Raw genomic sequence first — 22,983 nt, 5'->3', positions numbered from 1 at the left:
AGTCAAATCTCATTGTCTTGAGTGAAACTTCCTGCTAATATATTCAGATTTTAGAAAGCCATGTGAAAAAAAGTACACCTTCATTCTAAGGTTTCACATATCAGGACATTCTCGCTTAACTCTGTTTACTGATGTTTGCCAGCATAACTTTCTTAATGTCCCACCAAACTATTTATATCAGATTCATGTCGAGGGATGGGAATCAAGAGCCCATTAGTTCATGTCCTTGAAATTGTTATTGTGCTTGCCCATCGTTTCCACTTGCACGTGCTACAGTCAGCTGATTTCAGTTTGTGTGGCGGAGGAGGAAAATAGCAGCGCCATCTACAGCGTGGATATGAACATTACTTTTATTTTTATTGCACTAAAGGGCAGGTTGGTAAAGTTGAAACTGCATCAACTGCATCGCCAGCTAAGCTAGCCAAGAACCCAGAGTGAATGCTGACTCCAGCCCAGAACTTCGACAGGTAACAAATGGATGAGCAGTCAGGCTTCCTGTTTCTGCTTCTACAGTAGAGTCTGTGTGACAATCACTTTGAAGTCTCTGTGGGCCGAGTTTTTTGCTTTTATTGTCAGCGTTGTGTGTTCATTTCTAAAGGAAAGAGCGTATGTTTGCCCTCATTAGGACAGAAATGTGTGTTGGTGTGTGGAACTTTAGCCTGATTTTTATATTGTTAACTGGCATTAATGAGACATTTCAGGGCATTTTACGAAGCAACAAGAAAGTAATGGAAAGAGTTGTGTAACGAATGACGTTCTCCGGTGAGTAATTAAGTAATGTGATGTCTCTGATATGCTATTTAGACGAGAGCCAATGAGAGCGTAGCAAGAATCGAAGAGAATCAAATTGAAATGTGAAGAAGATTGATAAGTGATATCACTAAATTCTTATCTTCTGATTTCTGGACTTTGACTAAGCCTTTGCAACACCTTTATTTTCATTTTTTGCTGGTGTACTTGGGAATACTGACCCTTATTTACTAATATGTGCATGGAAATGTTCCTACTTTGTGCAAAAAGTCTAGATGCAAAATCACAGATGATGATATAAGTAATTTTTAATTTAAGATAATTTAAAATAAGGAATACTGTTATATGTTTAGATTAAAAGGTAAAAGCCTACATCCTTACCTTGAATATTTTATATGCTTTACATGTATTTTTTTTTTTAATCTAATTGTAATTCTGAGCACTTTTAAAAAACTGTGACTGATGACCAATAATTACATTATAATCATTATAATAATAATTCATATTATTCAAAGTGTGACATGGACATGCTTGCAAAAGTTGCAATATGTTGCAGTAAGCTGCCATGCCAGCAGAGGGAGACATTTTTTGCAAGCCAACATAATGATCACAGGAACACGTTTACATTTAAATATATATTAGCTGCTTAAATTAATAATTTCGGCCAATTAGGAACCCTGTAATGCATTCATACCTTCCTTCCTGGCTGCTATTTACCCCGGTAATTCCTATGGAAGCAGTAAGGGTGTATTTCACACACTGCTTCTGCATTTGGAGTTTTTGTTAAGTAATGTTATGGTGTATTATTGTACGTGTAATTATTCATTTAAAGTTGTAGTTACATAATTTGAAGACCTACTAAGGGCCAGTTACATTTTTATTATGTCCAAATATGTGGACTCTTAGAATTGAAGGAGGGTGTACTTCCCATTTCACAGGACTGCAAGAAAACAGTCAAGTTTATCAACCTGTGAAGGCACACAAAGATTTTAATAAGGGTGCAAACAAAGTTGAGTTTAATATCTTAACCAACCTTTGACTGTCAGCACAGCAGAGCATGTCTGGCTGCCAGCCTGATTCTGCACCTGGCAAGAGTATTTACCACAGTGACTGCTCTGTAAGTTGGTGATCTGCAGTAGCGCAGTCTTGTTCTCATATGTAATCTGAATGTTTTCAGCCTCTTTGAGCTCATGGTTGTCTTTTAGCCAGGCCACAGTTATGGGCTCAGAACCTTTCAGACTGCAAATGAGAGAAACCTCGCTCCCAGCCAATGAGCTGAGGTTCTCCAGCTTTCGAACAAATGATGGTGGTTCTGCAAAGAAAGATGTAAAAAGCTGAGCAATCTCAAGTAAATTCCTTCTGAACAAAAAGAGAACTGTGCTTGCTAAGATTTCAAAATATACAGATTAAAATGCAGCCTTTTAAGGAGAAGAGCTTACGGCAGCTAACAACAAAAGCACCTAAACTAACCTTTTAGCGTTACGTGACAATCACAGGAGGCCCTTCCCACTTCATTCTCAACACTACACTGGTACAAACCAACATCTCCTGTTTCTACTGCCAGAACCTGCAGTGCCAGCAGGTCATCTTTCACAGTAATCCTGTGTCTTTTGTCATTCCGAATCAATTTGGAGTTTTTATAAAATGACACAGTAAAAGGAGCAGAACCAGAGACTTGGCACTCTAGCATCAGCTCAGAAGCTTTCACCACGTCCTTGTGCTCCAAGCTACGCAGAAACAATGGCGGTTCTACAACAAAACAACAGACATGTAATATAAATAGTTACATCACCAAGAAAAGACGACGCAAAATCGTTAAAACTAACACTAAACCAACCTTTGACTATAACTGTGCAGGTGCAACGGTCACTTCCAGCCTCACTTGATGCCACACACACATAATCTCCAGTGTCCTCTACTGTACAATTAGCTATTTCTAGAGTTGCCATCAAGTCGATCAAGCTCATTGTGTATTTAGTACTGGCACTGATCTCCATTTCATCCTTGAACCATTTGAAACTGATGACTGGGCTGCCAGTTACTTTGCCCTCCAGCCTGGCAGAGTCACCACTGGTGATGAGCTTGGTTGCCTCGGGTTTCCTCACAAACACGGGAGGTTCTGATAGAAGAGGTTAATATCCAGTATGAGACAGAAGAGATTTATGGTTAATATCATATCAGTGGCTGAATCTGAAGTCAGGTTTATGAAGTTGCACGTGATACTAAAGACTGCACCTTTCACAAAGAGGACTACCGTGCAGTCTACCTTCCCGGCATCGTTGGATACTTCGCACGTGTATTTCGAGGTATCGGTGGGCTTTACAGAGTGAAGCTCCAAAGAGCTTGAAGAGGCATCTTTTTTAATGAAATAAGTGCCCCCTGTAATTATCTCTTTTTCTTCCCTGAACCACTTCACAGTTAAAGGAGCTGTTCCAGTGAATGCTGTTCTTAAGGAAACTGTAGTTCCTGGAATAACATCCTGGTCGTGTGGTTTCACTGTGAACGATGGGGGTTCTGGAGGCCAATAACACAAATTTACATTTTACGTTAGTATGAAATAATTCACGTAAAAAAACAAATGCATAAGATAAGCCAAGCCTTCGTGACCTTTCACATAGAGCGTGCCGCTGGTTTCTTTAAAGCCAGCTGAGTTGGTGGCTCTGCATTTGTAAACACCAGAGTCAGCCTTTTCTAGCCACGTGATTCTCAGTATAGCAGAGCTGTCTTTAAATTCAGGCTGGAATTTGTCTCCAGAAACAATCTCCTGGTCGTCTTTGAACCAAGTCACAGTCATGGGCTGTGACCCAGACACCTTGCAATCCATGGAGACGGGATTATCAATGTTACCGTCAACTCTTTTCAGCGACTTGGTGAAAGCTGGAGGCATTATCCGATCTGGACGTTAAAGAAGAAAAATCATTTATTTGCAGTTTCACACTGACAGGAACCACTGAGCAAAATCCAAAAGCAAATAACATTGTACACGCAACATTTTAGGGCTGTAGCATAATGCATTTCCCAAAATGTATGAATACAATGTGTTTTCCGTGTAAACACACACAGCTAAAACAAAGGAAATTTCAGAAGTAGCTGAAACCAGCAGCCAACCTAAGACAGTGACTGAGCATGTGCACTGGTCTTTCCCGACTTTATTTGCCACTTCCATTTTATACTCCGAAGTATCTCCTCTTTCTGCAGTAAGAATTTTCAGGGTGGCAATATTATCCTTCAGAGTCATCTTATATTTACGGCCACTAATGATCTCCTTCCCATCTTTAAACCACTTCACTTTGAGATCTGGGCTTCCAGAGACCGTGCACTCCAATGCGGCTGAGTCCCCTGCCGTCACACTAATGGACTCTGCAGGTTCTACAATCCTGGCAGGTTCTGGGATAAGACAGTTTTTAAGACAAAGAGTTTAGACATAAAAACCTATATTACAATGTGTAAAGGCATCGCTGCATCAAAGATGCTGTCTGACCTTGCACAGTCAAGATCGCTTCACACTTTTGTTGCCCAGCCTCGTTCTCCGCTTGGCATGAATACTTGCCACCATGGCTGATGGCAACTGTTGTTATCGACAAACTCACAACACCGTTCTCAAAAACCATCTTGATATTTGGATCATCGTCTCTTAGCATCTTGGAGTCTTTCATCCATTTCACAGTGATGGGAGTCGAACCTTTAATCATTCCTTGTAGTTTTACTGTATTTCCCAAGACTGCTGTAACACTCTCAACCCTTTTTGAGAAAGTTGGTGGATCTACAGAAACACATTACAAGTTAAAAATGGACAGAATTAAATCTGATTCCGCAGCTGCTGTGATGGGCTTGAGGTTACTAACCTTTAAGTTTAGCCATAGCCTTAGTGGTGACTTTTCCCACATCATTTGATATGACACACTGATAATCTCCAATATCTGCAGTGTCAAATGTTTGAATCTCCAGCCTTGCTATTGAGTCTTGGGAAATCAATTTATATTTCTGATCACTGGTGATGGGTTTCTTATTTTTTAACCAAGTGATTTCAAAAGGAGCCGTTCCTGTGACCTCGCACTCCAGTTGAGCAGCTGCTCCCTTCACTGCCTCTACTGTCTGCAGGTCTTTTCTAATGCACGGTGGCTCTATGCATCATAGGTAAAGTAAATGCAGTTAATGCCAAAGTTTGTTTTTTGTTTGAACTGAAGTAAATGTAAAGTAAATCCTTGAACAAACCTTTAACAGCTAAAAGAGTACTGCAGCTTTCACTCCCAGCATTATTTGACACCTCACAGGTGTATCTGCCACTGTCTGTGACCAGAACGTTCATGATCTCCACAGTAGCAACTCCACTCTTGAAAGATATTTTATGTTTGTCTCCATTACTCAGCTCTCTTTCATTCCAGAACCAGTGGATGTGAAGTTCAGGCGATCCTTTGATTGTGCACTGTAAGCGTGCAGCTATACCCTGTTTCCATGTGAGCTTAGATTCCATTTTCTTCACAAAGGCGGGGGGCTCTGAAAGAGTGTTTTGTTCAAAAACACTAAGACTTTTTATACATTGGTGAAATATAGAAAAAAGTCAACCAAGACATAAGAAAGCAAAAAAGAATGCAAAAAAGGCATAAGACAGCAGCACAGTATTAGTATCAGCTTGGAGCTAGCTAAAAACTCTTGTCAACATTGACCTCACTTCAGGTAAATGCATAAGTTTTCATCACAGCAAACGGAAAGATCACCGTTACGATCTTACCTTGAACTGTTATCACAGCCTCACAGGAGGAGCTGCCAGCCTCGTTTGCAGCTGTGCACACATATTTCCCAGAGTCCTTTAGTTTGGACTTGGGGATCTCCAGAACAGCGACCTTGTCCTCAAAGGACAGTTTACTCTCCATACTCTGGTGGACTTTTTTGCCATCCCTGGTCCAGGTGACAGCCACACCAGTGTCCTCATTCACGTGGCACTCCAGCCTCAATGGGTCATTAACAGCTGCAGATACTGGCTCAATGACCGTAACAAACCGGGGCTTGTCAATAACCTTGAGTTCTACTGCAAAAGTAGCTACACCAACACTGTTGGAAGCCTTGCACAGGTACACTCCCTGATCAGTCAGTTCAAGCCTTTTAATGTGAAGGGAATACTTGTTCTTTTCACATTTCATGACATAGTTCCCTTCAGAGGAAATTGTTATGTTGTCCTTGTGCCAGACAACTTCCATAGGCGAGGATCCAGTAAGCGAGCACTGGAACACAGCTTGTTTTCCCACATATAAAGTCATTGGGTCTGGTTTTGATACAAATACTGGTGGGTACATCTCTATGGAGAGCAGGCAGAGCACACAAAAAGTTCAACAGGTTTAAAAAACCACCATTAAAAACAAACCTGTGCAACTCAGTGATCAATATGACATGGCAACATTTTGCTTCTTAATAGTGATATACTGCCAAATAATACAGCAGCTTAGCGCTATAAACTAAGCATACCTTCCACACTTGACCTTGACAATTCACAGTACAACACAGTGTTTGTATATAATTCTCTCTCTCTCAAACACATATATGCATAGCGATAATTTAAACGAGGTCCTTTTGGGATCTTACCGGTGACAATGAGCGAGGCAGTGCAGCTGTCTGTGCCGTGTTGATTTGAAGCTTTGCAGGTGTATTCTCCGCTATCAGCTTTGACAGGGTTCAGGAGCTCTAAAGAGGAACTAGTGTGGCGGCTGACGATCCGATACTTTTCGCTCTGTCTGATTTCGGTGCCAGATTTGTACCATTTGAACGCCACGTCCGGAGCTTCTTCAATCTCACATTCAAACTTGGTGTGACTGCCGACATTTATCTCCAGAGGTGCGATTTTCTGCCTAAAGACAGGGGGCGCTGTTGCAGACACAGACAAAAAAAGCAAGTTAGTAATGAAATTTACTGCGACTCTTTAGGTAAAAACAAACAAACAAAAGATTAGGAAAAGGAATGGTGGAATGTACAATAATGGTGGATGGCAAGCCAAGGTGACTGTGGAGAAAAACAAAACCCAAAAAATGGCAGAACATTAGCCCCATGGTATTACCAAAAGCAGCCTGGAAGAAGATGATATCAGTGTACGTGATTTTCTTGGTTTGTGAAAGATGAGGCAATCTGAAGCCCTTAAAACATGCAGAGAGACATTGTGGACGTGGTGACAGATCATGGGAAAACACGTTTAAAACAAAGCAGTCTGGTGCCACTTGCATGCCAATGTAAACATCCTAATGGCCAAATCGTGACAAACATTATAGCGAGAAGCTTATGCACTTCAGAAATAAAATTACATTACGACTGCGATGGTTCTGGCCTTTAAGGAAATACTGACCAAGATGATGTGGAAAAAAGAAGAGAGTGAGTTAGTATCATCCAGTGCTCTGCTTAGACTGCTCATGCCAAGCTATGAAATGAATAGAGGAACCAAAGTGATGCATATATTCATGTGAAGACAAAGGTTTGGAATGATCCACTGAATGATTAGTTGCTGTCAAAGAAAATGGATTGGACGAATGAGTGAATGATACATAGATTTTTCCTGTTATCAAACCTCTTGAGACCACAGTGAGCCTTGAAGATGTTGTTGTCCTGCCGGCTTCATTCTCAGCCTCACAAACATATTCTCCTTGATGCCTCTCCTTGACAACTTTGTTGATAACCATTGTGTACGTGTCGTGGTCTTTGGAACACTTGAACTCTTTGCCAGATTGCACCAATTGCCCATTGAAAAACCAGTTAACCTTTGTGACGTACTTAATGGTAGTGCTGAAGGTTACTCTACTATCTTCTTCTATCTCCATGTCATTGAGAGAATTAACAATTACAGGATATTCTCTCAGTTCTGGTTTGGATACTTCGATGGCCTCTTTGGAGATGCTGACATCCACCGCCTGCTCAGTGGTAGTAGAGGTGGTAATGATAGACACTTCTACATCTTTTTCTTGACTTGTAATGATTGTTGACCTCACCTCCTGTCTTGAAACTTGCTCTGACTGCTCAGAAGCTATGCGACCTTCAGTTTGAATTTTGATATGGGATGACCGTTTTACCTTTGTGTCCATGGATTCCTGCACTACCACCTGTTCCTCCAATGTAGCATGCTCAACTGCCATTTTAGACTCAGTTTGAAGTGATGCCGAATGAGATTTAACAGCAGTAAAATCCGCTGCGCTCTCTGTCACGCTCACAGTCTTTACTATGGATGATACTGTTTCGCTAGAGCGAGCTGAGGTGACTTGTGCCCTCTGAGGTTTGTCTAGTTGCATGGTGCCTTGCTGTTCTGAAGTAAGAACATGGGCCTCCTGATATACCATGGAGTGAAATGCTGCCTGAACCTCAGTCCTGAGGTCAGCTGTCTGAGGGTATTCCCCCTCAAAAGCTAGAGTGATCTCCACAGGGGCACCTGTTGTTGTGATCAGATATGTGAACATGGCCCACTTGGGCTCTCTTTGAACCTTGACTTCCTGTACTTCTACAGCGTGCAGGTATCCTACAACTTCAGCTAGTAACACTGGCTGTTCACTGGCTACAGCAGACTGAAGAGCATCTCTGAGCTGACGCTGTATATTTGAAGTGGACGATTTAGGGATCTGGATCACAAATGTCATCTCTTTAGGCAGAGCTGTAATATCTTTAGATTCTGGTGCCAAAAGGGACAATTTTTGCTGTGCATTAACAGCAACTTTGGTGGTCTCAGACTTGGTGATCTCTTGAGAGAATTCCCCTGTCAGCACTCGCTTCTCGTCCATCATTACTGACTGCCTGACTGACTGACCCTCTTGGATCTGAACAGCAAAGTCCTGTTCTGCTGCCTCTAGAAAGACACTGCTCTCAGTGGAGATCTCTTTCTCCTCAATCTGGATTGGCTCAGTGGGTACTTTTGGCTCTACAGTTGTCTGACATGTGAATCTGTCTATAGCTGTTAAATCATCTGTGTGGCCCTCCTCCAAAGCCTGTTCGTCTGTCACAGAAGTGACATGCATCACGTTCCAGCGATCCTCCTTCTGTAGCAGAGCTCGCTGATGCTTGCACTCTGTGCTAACTGGTGTCTCTTTTGACAGCTGCACAGGCTGGTAGCACAGCTGGAGGATACTTTGTGGCTCGGGCTCAGTTCGAGACTGAGACTGAACTCCAGACAAGGACAAATCCAGTTCTGAGTAAAAATCAGCTGTGAGCTCTCGTTTCTCTTCTGAAAGAGCTGCGTGGCTTCTTGCCTTTTCTTGTTTCTGCATTGCCACCAGCTGGTCAGGCTTCTCAACTGTGAGAATGCCCTCTTTGGGTAGGACCTCCACAGGCTGGGTTGACTGGAGATGCAGCAGGGTAGGGGCCTCTTTCTGGTGCTCTATGGTTATAGTGTCTGCCTTGGAGTCAAACTCTGATGTAGCCTCACAAACTACTGTTCTCTGCTCATCCTGACTAACAGTATGTAGCAAAGTGGGACTCTTCCTGGTCCCTGCCTGCTCTGGCGTTGGTTTTTCATATGTTATTCTTTCCTCAGATGGAAGGAGGTCCTGTTCTGTTATAACCTGCAGGTGTAACAACTGCTTTCCTTCTATCTGGGACGTAATGGACATGGCACTGTCTAGACTAGGAAGCAACTGTGTGGACTCACCCTGCAGCATTTGTATCTCTTCAGCAGTTAGAGCTGCTTTCATCATCATATCTTTACAGGTATGGGCTGCTTCCTCAGCAGGCCTCTGAATAGTGAATTCTGACTCCTTGCAAAGAGTTTGCTTAGACTCGTTCACTAAAGCTGTGACAGGTGGCTTATGTTCTTTTCTAATTGCAGACTTAACAGCAGATTCTGCTGTTGCTAACTCAGTTGTGTGACCCTCTGCAAGCACCTGCTTTTCTGTGGACTGGGCCGAGTATAAAATCTTAATACCTTCCTTAACCTTATAACCCATCTCTTCCTGTGGTTTGGAGATCTCCTGAGACTCCTCTTTCAGGATTGACAGTTGTGTTTTCACTTGATGACCACTGACTAGATGTTTCGGTTCTGAAGTGATTTTAACAGTAGCAGACTTCCTGTCACCATGTGTGCTAACAGCAGAGAGTGGTGTGAGCTCCTCAATAACTGCTAACGTGTGTTTTGACTTTTTTTCACTGACTGCCTGAAGCTCAATGAGATCTGGCGTTTGAATGTCATCGCAGTGCTGCTCTGTGAGGTCCTGACTCTCTTCAACAGACGATGTGAATGCTGCCATGTGAAGCTGTTTTGCAGGAACAGCTGACACTTGGTCTGGGTGAGTAGGAACCACAGACACCCGTTCCTCTGTCTCATGTGCCTGAAGTATTGCCGCCTGGTGGGTAACCCTCTCGCGGTACACAGTGGCAGTGGAGACATCTACTTCTCTAAGGGAGCTCACTTGCTCGCTGGGAATGATCTGCCGATCTTCTGTGCCGATGGTGTAAACCATCTGACCTGACTTAGCTTTATCCTGGCCTGGGAGGCTGACCTGGTACAAGCGTGACTCTGTTGCTTGTTCTGTCACTAAAACCTTGTAACCTTTCTTCTGAACGGTTGTCTCCTGTTTGCGAGAAGCAGAGACTGATTCTTTGAATACAACAAGCTCTGCACTACAAGCGGTCTCACCAAATTGGTTGGAGGCTTTACATGTGTATAAGCCGCTGTCCTGTTGTTTGACATTCTTAATAATGATGAAACCAGATCCATCTGAATTGGTTCTAATGGTACAGTTTCTACTGGGCTGGATCTGGAAAGGCCCCTTGAACCACTTTATATCAGGGACCGGATCACCACTGACTTTGTAATTAAAAGAAGCCTCTGTTCCTTCTGAGCACCTCACGGGTTGTATCTGAAGTGTGAAACTAGCAGGCTGACCTGTGAGCTTAAACATCTTCTCGACCCATTTCTCTGCCTGGCTGGTTTCAGGCTTTTTCACCTCCAGGTACGTGGTGCATGTCGTCTGGCCAAATCTATTCGTGGCAGTGCACGAGTACTTGCCCTCATATTCAGACGTGACTTGGGTGATAACCAGTGTGTACTCATCCTTCTCCTCTATCAGCTTGTATACAGAAGAGCTCTTTACAACCTTTCCATTGTGAGACCATTGCACAGTTGGCTTTGGAAAGCCTGATACTCTAACTGTAAACCTGGTGGTTTCCCCCATGTTTACAGCTGCTCCGGAGAGCTGAGTAAGGAAAACGGGCTTTTCTTTCTTTTTCTCTAAAGTGGAAGAGTAAACTTTAGAATCTGGCTTGAGTTCAAGTGTTTTAGCTTTTTGTGGTAACTGGACACCAGTGTAGTAGGTTTCCTCTTGTTCTTCCACAGTGGTGATGGTGGTTTCCTCTGTCAGGAAATATTGAGCAGGACATTGGATAATAATATCCAAAGACAGCAGCCATGGTTTAACACTTCATTCACAAAATCAGATATTAGGACTGTCCTCATGTAAAACTTTTGCAGTCAGTTGTTGAGTTCAATCCGTATTTTGCTTTGTAAAAGTGAAAGCAAACATCTTTATATTTAAATTACAATAATGAAAAGTCTTATAATAATGTCTCAGTTTAAAAATATTCAAATGTTGCTTTAGCTGCTGAAGTAATTATGAGGACAATCCTAGGACAAAACTACAATAAGCACATTAACTATTAACAATTACATGAAACACAAACACTCTGACCATTCTGGTTTGTTTTTGACTTTTGACCCGTTTACAGTGTTAATTTATCAGACCACCACCTAGTGCAAGAATTATGTCACAGCTGCCCTTAATTAGTAGGGGTGGGGAAAAAATTGATACTGTGTAGCATGGTGATATTTTGTTTGCCAATAATGTATCGATACAGGGACAGCAGAAATCGATATTTTGTTACAAAAAGGTTTTTGTGCTCTGACTTCAGAGCATGTTGATCCTTTTTCTGAGCAAGAATCCTGACATTCCTTCACTGTCCAAATGTGTTTAACTTGTTTATGGCAGCAATAAACATGACAGTTTACTTATTTTAATTTAAGACATGTTTTATTTTAATTAAGTTTAAAACGTTTTTATTTAATGTAAAATTATATTTTGTTTTCATTTACTTTCAAATTCTTCAGTTGCTGAAGGGGCTGCATAGTTTTCATAAACTGCATAGTTCAGAATAGCTATAATTGTACCAGATGGTTGTTCAGTTAAGTTGGACTAGACTGTAATACAAACCGTTCAGTTTGTCAGCAATAAAACTGAAATGAGAGAAAGACTGAGTGTGAGACCTTGATATTAGAGAAAATGAATATTGATAAAGTTTACCTTTATGTACAGAATCTGAATATCGCAAAATATTTTAAAAAATTGCAATAATATCGTACCGTGCGTTAAGTATTGTGATAATATTGTATCAAGGGATGTATGGTGATTCCCACCTCTATTGATTAGCAGAACTAGTATCAATTTTTTATAATTCTGAAATTTGTTTTATGTCTAAAATTTCTTATACATATATTCCGTATATATTTTATTTTCTTTAATAATTGATATTCTTTTGTTTTTTAACCACTTATTCCACACTAAATTCTGCTCTGCATGGTGTGCCCACAGTGAAGGTTGGGGAGGGCCTGGTTGCGTTAAGAGATTTGATTGGGCAATGCAGTATTGGTAATGAAACTAAATGAATGGGCTGCTGTCAGTACTTGTACGGCTGGTTAGTAGCGGCCCTTTAATTGACCCCTCGGCTCAAAAGTGCACGGCCCATTGGGGAAATACCCAATATTCCACATTACCAGTTCAGCCCCAGTAATGCTTGATTAATGTCTGATTTCTCACGTAAGTCCAGTGTGCAGCTTGAATTTGGGAATAAAAATAGTGTGCATTGAATTCAGTACGTTTTTTAAATACTTTCTTTGATTTTTATTGACAATTGGTCTGTATATCATTATCATCTGTTACATTCTTATTCATGACATATGAGGCAACTGTATTTCATGCATTTATATTTTCTTGAATATTTGTGTCTTTTATTCTGGAATGTTGCACAGAATAAAGACTGTTTGGTATGACTCCCAGAATCAGGAATTTTCAGCAAACTTTTCTACAAAACCTCGCTTTTAATGACTCAATTTTCTCTTTTAATGTTCATAGTGATAAATCATCCATTTGAAAGCTGGTTTAAAAAAGCAAGCTCAGACTGCATCAGAAATTTTATTATATAAACTGAGACAAACCAAGATGACAGCTGTACATATAAATGAAAGATTTCAACCTTAATATCAGAATCTTGTATTTTACTGGGTAAACATTCATACACCCCTAAAATTACACATATTTACAAGATGCCAAACTTATATTTTTAAAAGATTTTTCACAGTATTATCTATTTTTAAAATAAGTTATCAAGTTGCTCTTCTGTGACATTTAAAAATGCTTAAAAAAGCCATAAATTTCATTTAGAAACAGCAAGAATTTAGAATCACACAAAATCCAAAAAAAGAAAAACTCAGCTAGAAAAACTTCTGTCTCATCCAAACTAAAGAGCTTCAAGTTTCCAAATTGATTTGTGATAAGATCGCTGCTTAAAATGTGTTGTTTTAGCGTTGTCAGGGCTGGGACGAACTCACCGATGCATATCAGTAATATTTAGAAGATGATGTTTTATTTGTTAGTTATTCATAGGTGCTGCCTTTGAGCAAACACACAGGTTTTTGTATTTGTGATATTTGCCTAATACAAATAATAGTGTTGTTGCTATCATCTCCATTAGTGCAAATTTCTCTTAACACCAAAATAACAAAAAAACAGGCTGCTAACATTTTTAGATTTTGGATATAACACTTTGTCACTGAATTGTAAATACATTATGGTAATAATGTTGCTTTCAAAGAGTTACCGGACAATAGAGAAACACATAAAGCCACACTTTGAACAAAAGTGTAAAGTATCCAACACGTTCTCACTCCCAAAGCGTAACATTTTACGTTAGGTGACAAATCGTCAACATATTACGTTTTCGGCTACCCACCACGTTCCTAAATGACGACCTCGGAAAAAATGAGGAAATATGAGAACCATGTGGACTCAATCTACACATGTTCGCTCTTTTTCTTCAAAACGCTTAGAAACACGCTATTTAACATCATTAAAGTCATGGTTAACCTCAGGAAAAAGGTTAGGTTTAGGGCTGGAATACAGGGCTGGAACGTCTATTACCACGGGAGTGTCATTGCACTGGATTTCGGCCATAACCCGCCGCGTACCATAAGAACGCCGAAGGTCTCCTTTTGCGTTCCTCAGGAACGCCCCAGGACGTGACAAAACGTCGGCATGTTACGCCTCGGGAGTGAGAATGGGCTCAAAGTATCACATTACCGTCACTGACACACTAAAAGAAACATTTCCTACATACATACTCAGTTATTTGAGCGCTAGCTTTGTCCTACATGTACGACAGGTAACCATATTATTGTTAGCCACAATCCTAAACCAGTAAGAAAATTTTAAGAAACTAGTTAGTATGAAAACATTCTCTTTTCAGAGAAATATGACATTTTTATGCTCTCTATAAAAGCTCTCTATAAAAATAATGTTTCTACTTCATTCAACCTCTATCCAGTCTTATCTGCAAACTTCTAGAAGATTGCTAACAGGCAGCACTTGGCTTTAAGTTGTAGAGCCTGTGGGTTTAATGTGCCTGTAGTATATAATCAGATATTGTAAAGAAATCTTACTGATGACTGAAAACTTACGTCTCATGTACTATATATATATATATATATAGATAAATATATATAGAGAAATTGCACAGACGGTCTCTTTGAATATAAGCTTTTCCTTCACACTCTGTTTTTCATTCATTCATCTTTTTCCTCCCCAAGTCAAAATCTAATTCTACTGTGAAAGCAAAATTTAGATACAACACAAAATATGAATAAAAAAATGAATAAAAACCTCTAAAACACCTTCAGCAGTGCTGCGGTTTCAATGCAGCCAGCTGTGTTTTGGATTATGCACTTGTATTCACCAGCATCACTCTGGGTCACGTTAGTAATGAGCAGATTGAAGTGGCCTGCAGTTTTCACCTGGATTATATACCTGCTATCTGTGATACGGTCTCCGTCTTTGTACCATTCAGCAGTGGGGTTTGGCTTACCATTAACCAGACACTGGAGAATGGCAGGTGTCCCTACTGCTGCCGTTACATCAGTCAATGGTATGATACATTTCGGGGGTGTCTCGGTCACCTGAAACTGGAAGCTACACATATCACTGGACTTACCTTTAAATTCTATCTTTTCATCTTTTGCTGTGTCAGCAAATACATCAAAGTCAATGCTGACATATTTCTCTCCCTCTTCACTTGTTTTATTGTCAGTGTTGGCCACCAACCTGACTGCCCGCTGTGACTCATCAGCTTCTTGTTCAAAATCAAACTCCAGCTCAATTTCTGACACCTGTTCACCATCAAATGATGTGTTGCCAACCATCAAGTCAAACCTCTGGGGCTGGACTTTGGCACTGCCGAGGGACACGGCGGTCAGCTCCCTGCCCCTGGCCTTTCCCGAGAAATCCTTGGCACTTAACACCACTAGGGAAGCCCTACATAGAGTCTCTCCGACAATGTTGATTGCCCTGCAGGTATACACGCCACTATCCTGTGTTGTGACTTTGCAAATCTTCAGGAAATGATTGTCACTATCAGAAAAGTGCAAGTATTTTTTGTTATTTTGAGGAATTTTTCTATCACCTTTGAACCAGGATACGATGGGAGATGGAATTCCCATAAGTGAGCACTCAAACATTACAGTGGTGCCTTCTGGGCTTTCCATGTCACAGATTGGATTGATGAACCGTGGGGGCATCTCGGTGACCTCAAATGCTATTTTCAAGTCATCGTGCTCCTGGGTGACAAAGTCCACAGCACCCTCCTCATAAATACTTGGTAACACATTCAGAGATATGATCATGCTCTTATTGTCAGCTGTGTATTCAGGTATGGTGATGATCTTCACCTGTTTCTCAAATTCTTTGACTTCATTTTCATCCAGCTCTACTTCCAGCAGAATCTCTTGAGGAGATGGTGAACGAGAAGAGTCATCTTCCTCCACATCGAACTTCATGACGTGCTGATGGGAGACAGCAGGTGGGACGGGCGTAAACCTTACTTCCTGTGATACAACGATCACTACAGCAACACTTCTGGCTTCGCCAACATAATTCACAGCTTCGCAGATATACTCCCCCTGATCGGCTCTAGTGACATTTTGAATTGTTAGTGAGATGCTGTCACCATCCCGCTCTATAGTAACCCTGTCATCCGCTACCAGCTGGGTTTTGTTGCGGAACCAATTCACCTCGGGGGAAGGTAGGCCAAACACCTCAGCATAAAATGTTAATGTGTCATTCTCAAACACGTTTTTCTTCATGAGAGGTTTTAGGAAGGCCGGAGGGATCCCCTGCACCTTCTCCTGCAGGGTTGACAACCCCAAAGACCCTCTGGCCTGGCTGAGGATTTGATTTTCTCCCACATTCATTCCAGATAGAGTTTTTTCGATGCCCTCGTCAGTAGGAGAGGTTAGGAATTGAACAGGTGAGAAGAACCTCTCACTTGAGTCTTCTGTTGATGGTCTTTTGTACTCTACAGGGGAGAATGGATATTCCTGAGGGGTCTTAAACCCACCAGATTCATCAGAACTTGGAGTATGAAAGAACACGGGAGACTTCGGAGCGTGAAAGGACTGTGCAATTGGTTGTGAGACTTCAGTAGAGGAGCCTGGGGTGTAGAACCTCTCAGCTACCTCAACTATGTCTTCACTCGCAGTGCTGCCAATCTCTATGGACATCTCAGACTCAGGGGACAGCGGCCTCCCCCAGTCTGGAGGAGGACTATAGTAGTTGTACACTGCACCAAAAGTGACCTCCTCTTCCTCTATGGAGCCAGCTGCTGCTGCTCCCCCAGCTTGATCTGCTGAGTCTCCTTCCTTTCCACGGTCAGCAGCAGCTGTAGACCGACCATGTGGGTTCGCTGTTGCGAGTACTTTAGGCTTGACAATAAACGTTTCAGGTTCTGACTTCAAGCGAACCTCAATTTTCTCATCTTCACCCTTAATTTGTGTAGGAGACTCAATTAGATCATCAACCACTGGGTTCTCTGATACTTCCTGGGATTCTAGCATGCTACCAAAAACACCGCTGTCCATAGATACTTCTGGGAACAAAATCAGCGCCTCATTATGAGCTTTGTCCTTAGTGGGCTCCTGTATGGAAATAAGCTTATCGCCAGAAAGTTCACCCTCCTTATGCACATGCTCTAACATTAAATCAAATTCCTCTTCTGATCCTTTCACATCACGCTTCACATGTTTTTCTACTTCTTCTAAAACCCCCCCAACACTAGCATGGTCAGAATAATTTGCCGTACCACTTTCTACAGAGCAAACCCTTGGAACTGCACTTTGGCTTGCTGGTTTTAGAGATTTAGAAATTTGTTTGGGCTTAACAGTTCCTTCAGGTTGGGAAGAAAGTGTGGGAAGGCAGCTTCCTGCAGGTACTTTCTCAGACTCGAAAGCAATGTGGCTGCCAGTTTTGTCAAATGTTTCCCATCTAAATCTCTCCACTTCACCCGCCTCAGTTTGTTGAGGGAGTAGGCCAAGTTCCTGTGACCCTGGTCTCACCACCTCTGGAGACTCCCGCATTTCCTCAATGAACTGTTTAACTGCACCACAACTTACTCCTGAAATAACTTCCTTACTGACATCAGTGACCTGGGAGGTTTCAAAAGAGACGGGCTTGTTGGTTTCTACTGGAGCATGAGAGGCTTTGTAAGAACTTTCACTTCTGGTTGTAGGTGAAGCACGCTGAACACTCTCTGTTTGCATAGTATCAGGTTTATGTGGCATTACCTCTTCCTGCTGGTTAAGAGGTATGGTAACAGACGGTATAAACTCCTCTGGGAACAGCGTTTTCTTGCTTTCCTCTTCCAGAGAAAGATTTTCCGTTAATCTAATTGGTGATGTTGATTCGAAAGTCTGTTTAATCTGAGAAACTTTAATGACAGCAGCAGAACCTTGCAGACCACAGCCGGATATAACCTGAGGCTCTCTAGAGAGGCTGGGTCTGGATATAGTAGTTTTGACAGGCGTGTCTGTTGGAGCTTGTGAACTCGGAGGTTTAACTTTTGGCAGCACATCACTATCCTGAGCTTTTTGGAAGATGTCAGGTTTCTTGAAATCCTCAGTTAAGCCATAAGGAGACTTCCTCTCTGTCTGCGATGGGGTGAAATCAACACCTGAAAACTTCTTAGGTTTTTCAACTTGATAGGAGACTTCAGAGATACTGGTTACCTCTCCCAGCTTATTTCTAGCAACACATCTGTACAGTCCAGCATCGGGGTATGTAAAATTGCTGATATACAGCATGTACATTTTATCATGTATCTCAGTGCTATATTTTCCAACAGTGGCTTCAAGGCAAATGTGGTCATGATACCATGTGACGTCTGGAGCAGGTTCACCAGTTATAACGCACTTCAAGACGGCTGTTTCGCCCTCAGAACAGGTTATATTCTCTAATTCAGTGACCACACAGGGAGCTTCACCAACCACATCAAATGAGAAAGTAAATTTGTGTCTGACAGTCTGGGATGCTGCTTCACTACTCGGTCCAGATGGCATTCCCTCTGTAAGAACCTGAGGTTTGTCCACAGGAATTTCCTCAGCCATCTCAGGGATGGGGGTGGCAGCTGTAATTCGAATTTCCACGGGCGAGGTGCTAAAAGATTCGTCTGAGCTGCGGCGTTTAATGATCTCCATCCGAGGCACCTTTAACGTTACCTTTCCTGAATCCGTGTAGGTCTGAAACTGCTCCTCAATCAGACGCTCCTGATTCTCCTCCTTCATTGGTGCTTGTATTTTTACCACATCCGGTGTGACTCCTGACACTTTTGGCGCCTTTTTGTTAGAGATTTCAAGAGTAGCACTGCAGATGGCTTTGCCATGTTTATTGGTTATGATACAGTCATATGTGCCCTCGTGATCTGTTGTTGGATAGAATATGGTGAGCTTTGAGTTGTTCGATTTCTGTATGATATCATAGTCAGGATTGTGGTCCAGTGGATGGCCGTCTTTGAGCCAGTTCACAGTAGGTGGAGGATCACCTTGGAACTGGCAGATAAACTCGGACATCTCGCCAACTTTTACTTTAAGTGAAGATATTTCTTTAACAAATACTGGATGTGAGCCTCCAAGACTTCCAAGATCTTTTATGTTTAACTCCACATTTTCAACTCTTCTCTCTTCCTTCTTTACAGCACCTATTTTAGTAGTCGTGTCCTTACCCTGTGTAGATCTCAGATTTCTCAAATCTCCACTTCTTTCATCCCTCTGTTGTTTCCATTCAGTGTTTTCTCTTGCAGTTCCCATCTCCTTTTCCATATCTCTCTCTTCTCTTACCTCTGACTGGAAGTGTTGCCTGCTGGATTTATCAACATGCATAGCATGCTGGTCCCCTCTAAACCTCACCACTCCCTCTCTTTCTGAATCATCCTGTCGACCAAGGGATGGGGAGCTTCTCCTGACTGGGGAAGGCTCACGTTGGCTTTCATAAGAGGCAGAGGTAAGTTCATATTCCTCATGAGGACGCCCAGTGAGCTGGGTTGGAGAGTATTTCTGAACTGAAGAAGCCTGAGAATCCTTTTGATATCTTACAGGGGCATCAGGTGCACCCACATGGTGTTGCAAACTAGCATCTGCAGCGGGGTGCCTGGACATAGAGGCCTCAAAAGGAGGCGACAGGTCACGCTTTGCAATGGGCTGAAAAACTGACGGTTTTTCTGTTGAAGATAAATGTGGAGGTGGGGGTTCATGAGACATGCCACTATGATGGGGCTCACAATAAGTCAGGGGCAGTTGGGGCCACTCCGACTCAAGCTCAGCTGTATCCTCTTGTTCAACTGCATCCTGTTGCCATTTTAATATGCGCTGAGCCAGTGCTTCTTCCTCACTTACGAAGTACTCGCTGTCCCTCTGCAGCCTTGTCACACGGCCCTCTGTTGGCAGTTCACCAGCCAGAGGCCACTGCAGAGTTTCACCCTGATCTTGGAAACCAGCAGGAGCAGACTCACTAGAAACACATTTCTCTCTGACTGTGTTTGCCGATTCTAAAACAGAGGCCTCTGCGAGATTTGTTCCTGCCTCAGTGGTCTTCCCTGCCTGGAAAGGTGAGTAACCTTGAAGTTCTGCAGTCTGCTCTTGCTCCATTAAAACGTCCTGTTGCCACTTTCTTATCCGCTGAGTCAAAGCCTCCTCTTCACTAATAAACTTCTCACTCTCACTCTTCAGGTCTGAGATGTTCTCCCTCGACAGCTGGAGCTCCTTTTCTGCTCCCGTCTTCTCAAACAGCATCTTCTCTGCTCTAGCTTTTGTTTCAGATCTAGACTCATATTCAGCTTCTGCTGCTTTAGCTTTAAATCTCTGCAGTTTTTGTTTCTCATGTTCCAGTTCTTCTACGTTTGTTTTCATTTGTCCTTTGACCAACTGGGCAGATGTTTCAAGCTGCTCTGCTACACCTTTGACTTTAGGTGCCATAGGCATTGGCACAGCTATCTTTTTCTCCGTTACTTCTTGCGGGGTGTGAATGTGCTCCTCACTCTCCTTGTGCTGTGTGCCTGCTGGAATAGGCAGATTGGTTTCCGAGTTAAATGTCTCCTCTTCTGATATCCTCATGCCTTCCTGCCTGATCCCTAAGGGAAGCCGTTTCTCTTCGCATTCAGTTCCTCCAGTTTCCAGCTTCTTCTCATACGGAGCTCTAAAAAACTGATCACATGGCTCAACCTGATTTTCCCCTTTGCTGTCTGGTGTTTGTTTCTCACTAATACATCTCTCTGAAATTCTGAATCTGTCCTCTGGCCTTGGTTTTGTTCTTGGTGACGTTTGGGACTTTTGCATCAGCGTCTGTGGTGCTGTGTCTTCTTCTAGCCCAATTGTCACTGTGGAAGCTTTTGTACCCACAGAGGCAGACCTTTCCACTTCTCTGCTTCTCATCTTTATTGTAGATGTGGGTGTTGATTGAGCCGTTCCTTCAGGATTATCTTCCCATGCTTCTTTTTTGAGTGATTCATGAAAAGAGGCCTCAGTTTCCACAGTTGCTCTTTTCTCCTGCTGGTTGTAAATGTGCCCTGTGGGCTCTGTGGACTTCGCCTCAGGGACAATGGGCAGATCAGTTTCAGGATCATATGTCTCCTCTTCTGACATCCTACTCCCTTGCTGCCATTTCCTGATCCTCAGGGCGAGGAGTTTCTCCTCACAAGCTATCCGTTCAGCTTCCAGGCTCTTCTCGTAATGAGCCCTCAAATCCTCCCTAGCGAATGCTTCTTTATCAGCTATTTCTGTTGCTGCTGTGTCTTCTCTAAGAAACCTCTCTCTGGTAGATGTGACTGACTTTGGCATTGACTGTATGAGTAATGCTTCTTGAGAAGGCAGACTTTTAACAGGTTCCCCACTTTCAGTGTACATTGTAGTTTCTGGGTAAACCGCTTTCTCACCGAGCGGTCCTTCAAGGTTACATGCTGTCATCCCAACATTTGTAACCTGCACCTTATGGTCAACCACATCTGCTTGTACTTCAACAAAACCCTTAACTTTTTTATCCTCTAGATTCTCTGAATGTTTGTCGTCTGATGTCTTTGCTGTTTCCGACACACTTGTACTGACCAGCTCACCTCTCATTAATTGGATGGCCCTGGTTCTCGACTGAGGCTCGAATGAATGTCTAACACAAGGCTCGGCGGGATCCCTGCTAGAGGTTTTACCTTGAAACTCCCTATACGTCTCGCCCAAATCAAAGGGTCGATTGAAATGCTGAACGTCAGGCAGAGAAGCAGGCTTGACCCTAAGTCTCTCAACATAATCTGCATAACTTGACTCGCTGGCGACGGATTCTAACTCAAACTCAGAGGACGACATGGTGGAAATAGAAAGCCTCTTTTTCTGTTTGACAGCTTTTTGGAGTGTAGTAAGTTTTGTTCTTACCTCATTGTGGAGACTCTCAGTGTCACTGAACCTCTCACTGTATCTGTCACTGCACCTGTCACTGAACTTATCACTGAACCTGGTGCCGGTGCGTCGGTCGCAGTAGATGTCACTGAATCTGTCGTTGAAGCGCTCAGATCTGTCAAACATCGGGGTAGGAGACAGGGCACGCTCAGAGGCAGTTTCTAACCGCTTAGACTCTTTTTCTGGTTCCTTGTCTTCTGAATGGGAACCAGGCATGAAGTACACAGTACGCACAAGAGCACTCTTAGATCGAGATCTACCCTGATGGACTTTGGACATTTTGTCAAAAGGAGACCCGACATATCTGAGGTCAACCCTAAACTTCCTCTCTTTCCTCTGCTCTGCCATGGTATCGATGCTCTCGTGGGCTTTGGCAGTGCGTCTAATAAAGCCAAGATAGTTAGCAGACTGCTCTTCCCTCAGTGACACCAGAAGTGATGCTGTGGATTCTGCAGAACCCTCTGTGTTTATTGCCATTATCTTATAACTGCCCGAGTCCTTTTCTTTGACACCATGAATAACTAGACTGGTAGTGTGAGCATGCATTTTGCTGTCGGTGTAGATCCTGCGTCTATGCTCTTTAGGTATAGATCTGTTATTATGAAACCAGAGGATCGTAGGAGGAGGGCAGGCAATCAGTTTACATTTGAACTCTGCTGCCTCCCCTTCTAAGATGGACTGAAACTTAAGTTTCTTTGTGAAAGATGGTTTAATGTTTTCTGTCCATGAGCTGATGGATGAAGTCCTGCTGGAGCAACGATTGGCTGACACCAGGCCATGATCTATGAAATCCTCAGTGTCGGAGAAGGCTCCTCTAAGCTGCAAAGTGGCAGTGAGCTCTGCGCTGCAATGCACAGTTTCTTCTTTTCTTTGAGGACAGAGCAGCTCTGCAAACAGAAATGGACAACTGTCAGACCAACACAGCTTCCAGGGGTAAAAACTGAAAAAAGGACTTGAATGAATCATTAATGGAAATATTAAATGCATGCAAGGACTCACAATGCCATAAGAAAATTCACTCACCATATTTGTTCGAATAAACGCAAGACTTGATTCTTTTTATTAGAAACCTGCAGGAAGTTTTGATCCTTCGTCTGTGGAAATTTCTTCAAAACATATATTATTTTGTTGTGATTAAAGAAGCATATTTTCAAGATGGACTGCTACCGTTTGTGTGTTTTAGTTCTTGAAACTTGTTTTATGCTAGAATATTTCTTACCTGACTTGCAGACAGAAGAATAAACGCC

At 42.5% G+C, this 22,983-nt stretch overlaps 1 protein-coding gene across 42 annotated transcripts in view; it reads right to left on the bottom strand.

Moving 5' to 3' along the window:
- Positions 1-22,983, bottom strand: part of ttn.2 (titin, tandem duplicate 2) — a 253,336-nt gene that overhangs the window by 187,629 nt on the left and 42,724 nt on the right. For 38 of the 42 annotated variants that reach the window (XM_085135108.1, XM_085135090.1, XM_085135096.1 and 35 more), the window contains 12 exons: positions 7,301-11,062; positions 6,331-6,609; positions 5,483-6,046; positions 4,966-5,247; positions 4,596-4,874; positions 4,232-4,513; positions 3,859-4,137; positions 3,358-3,645; positions 2,986-3,264; positions 2,588-2,869; positions 2,221-2,499; positions 1,784-2,062 (listed from right to left, as the gene is read on the bottom strand). In XM_085135108.1, the coding sequence (XP_084991234.1) occupies positions 1,784-2,062; positions 2,221-2,499; positions 2,588-2,869; positions 2,986-3,264; positions 3,358-3,645; positions 3,859-4,137; positions 4,232-4,513; positions 4,596-4,874; positions 4,966-5,247; positions 5,483-6,046; positions 6,331-6,609; positions 7,301-11,062 (7,134 nt within the window). The remainder of the gene's footprint in view (positions 1-1,783; positions 2,063-2,220; positions 2,500-2,587; positions 2,870-2,985; positions 3,265-3,357; positions 3,646-3,858; positions 4,138-4,231; positions 4,514-4,595; positions 4,875-4,965; positions 5,248-5,482; positions 6,047-6,330; positions 6,610-7,300; positions 11,063-22,983) is intronic. The other 4 variants (XM_085135124.1, XM_085135127.1, XM_085135133.1 and 1 more) reach the window with 2 other exon arrangements.

The sequence above is a fragment of the Neolamprologus multifasciatus genome, chromosome 16 (assembly GCF_963576455.1).
Source record: "Neolamprologus multifasciatus chromosome 16, fNeoMul1.2, whole genome shotgun sequence".
Lineage (NCBI taxonomy): Eukaryota > Metazoa > Chordata > Actinopteri > Cichliformes > Cichlidae > Neolamprologus > Neolamprologus multifasciatus.
Note: the sequence above shows the minus strand (reverse complement) of the source record. Positions and strands in the feature narration are given on the sequence as shown.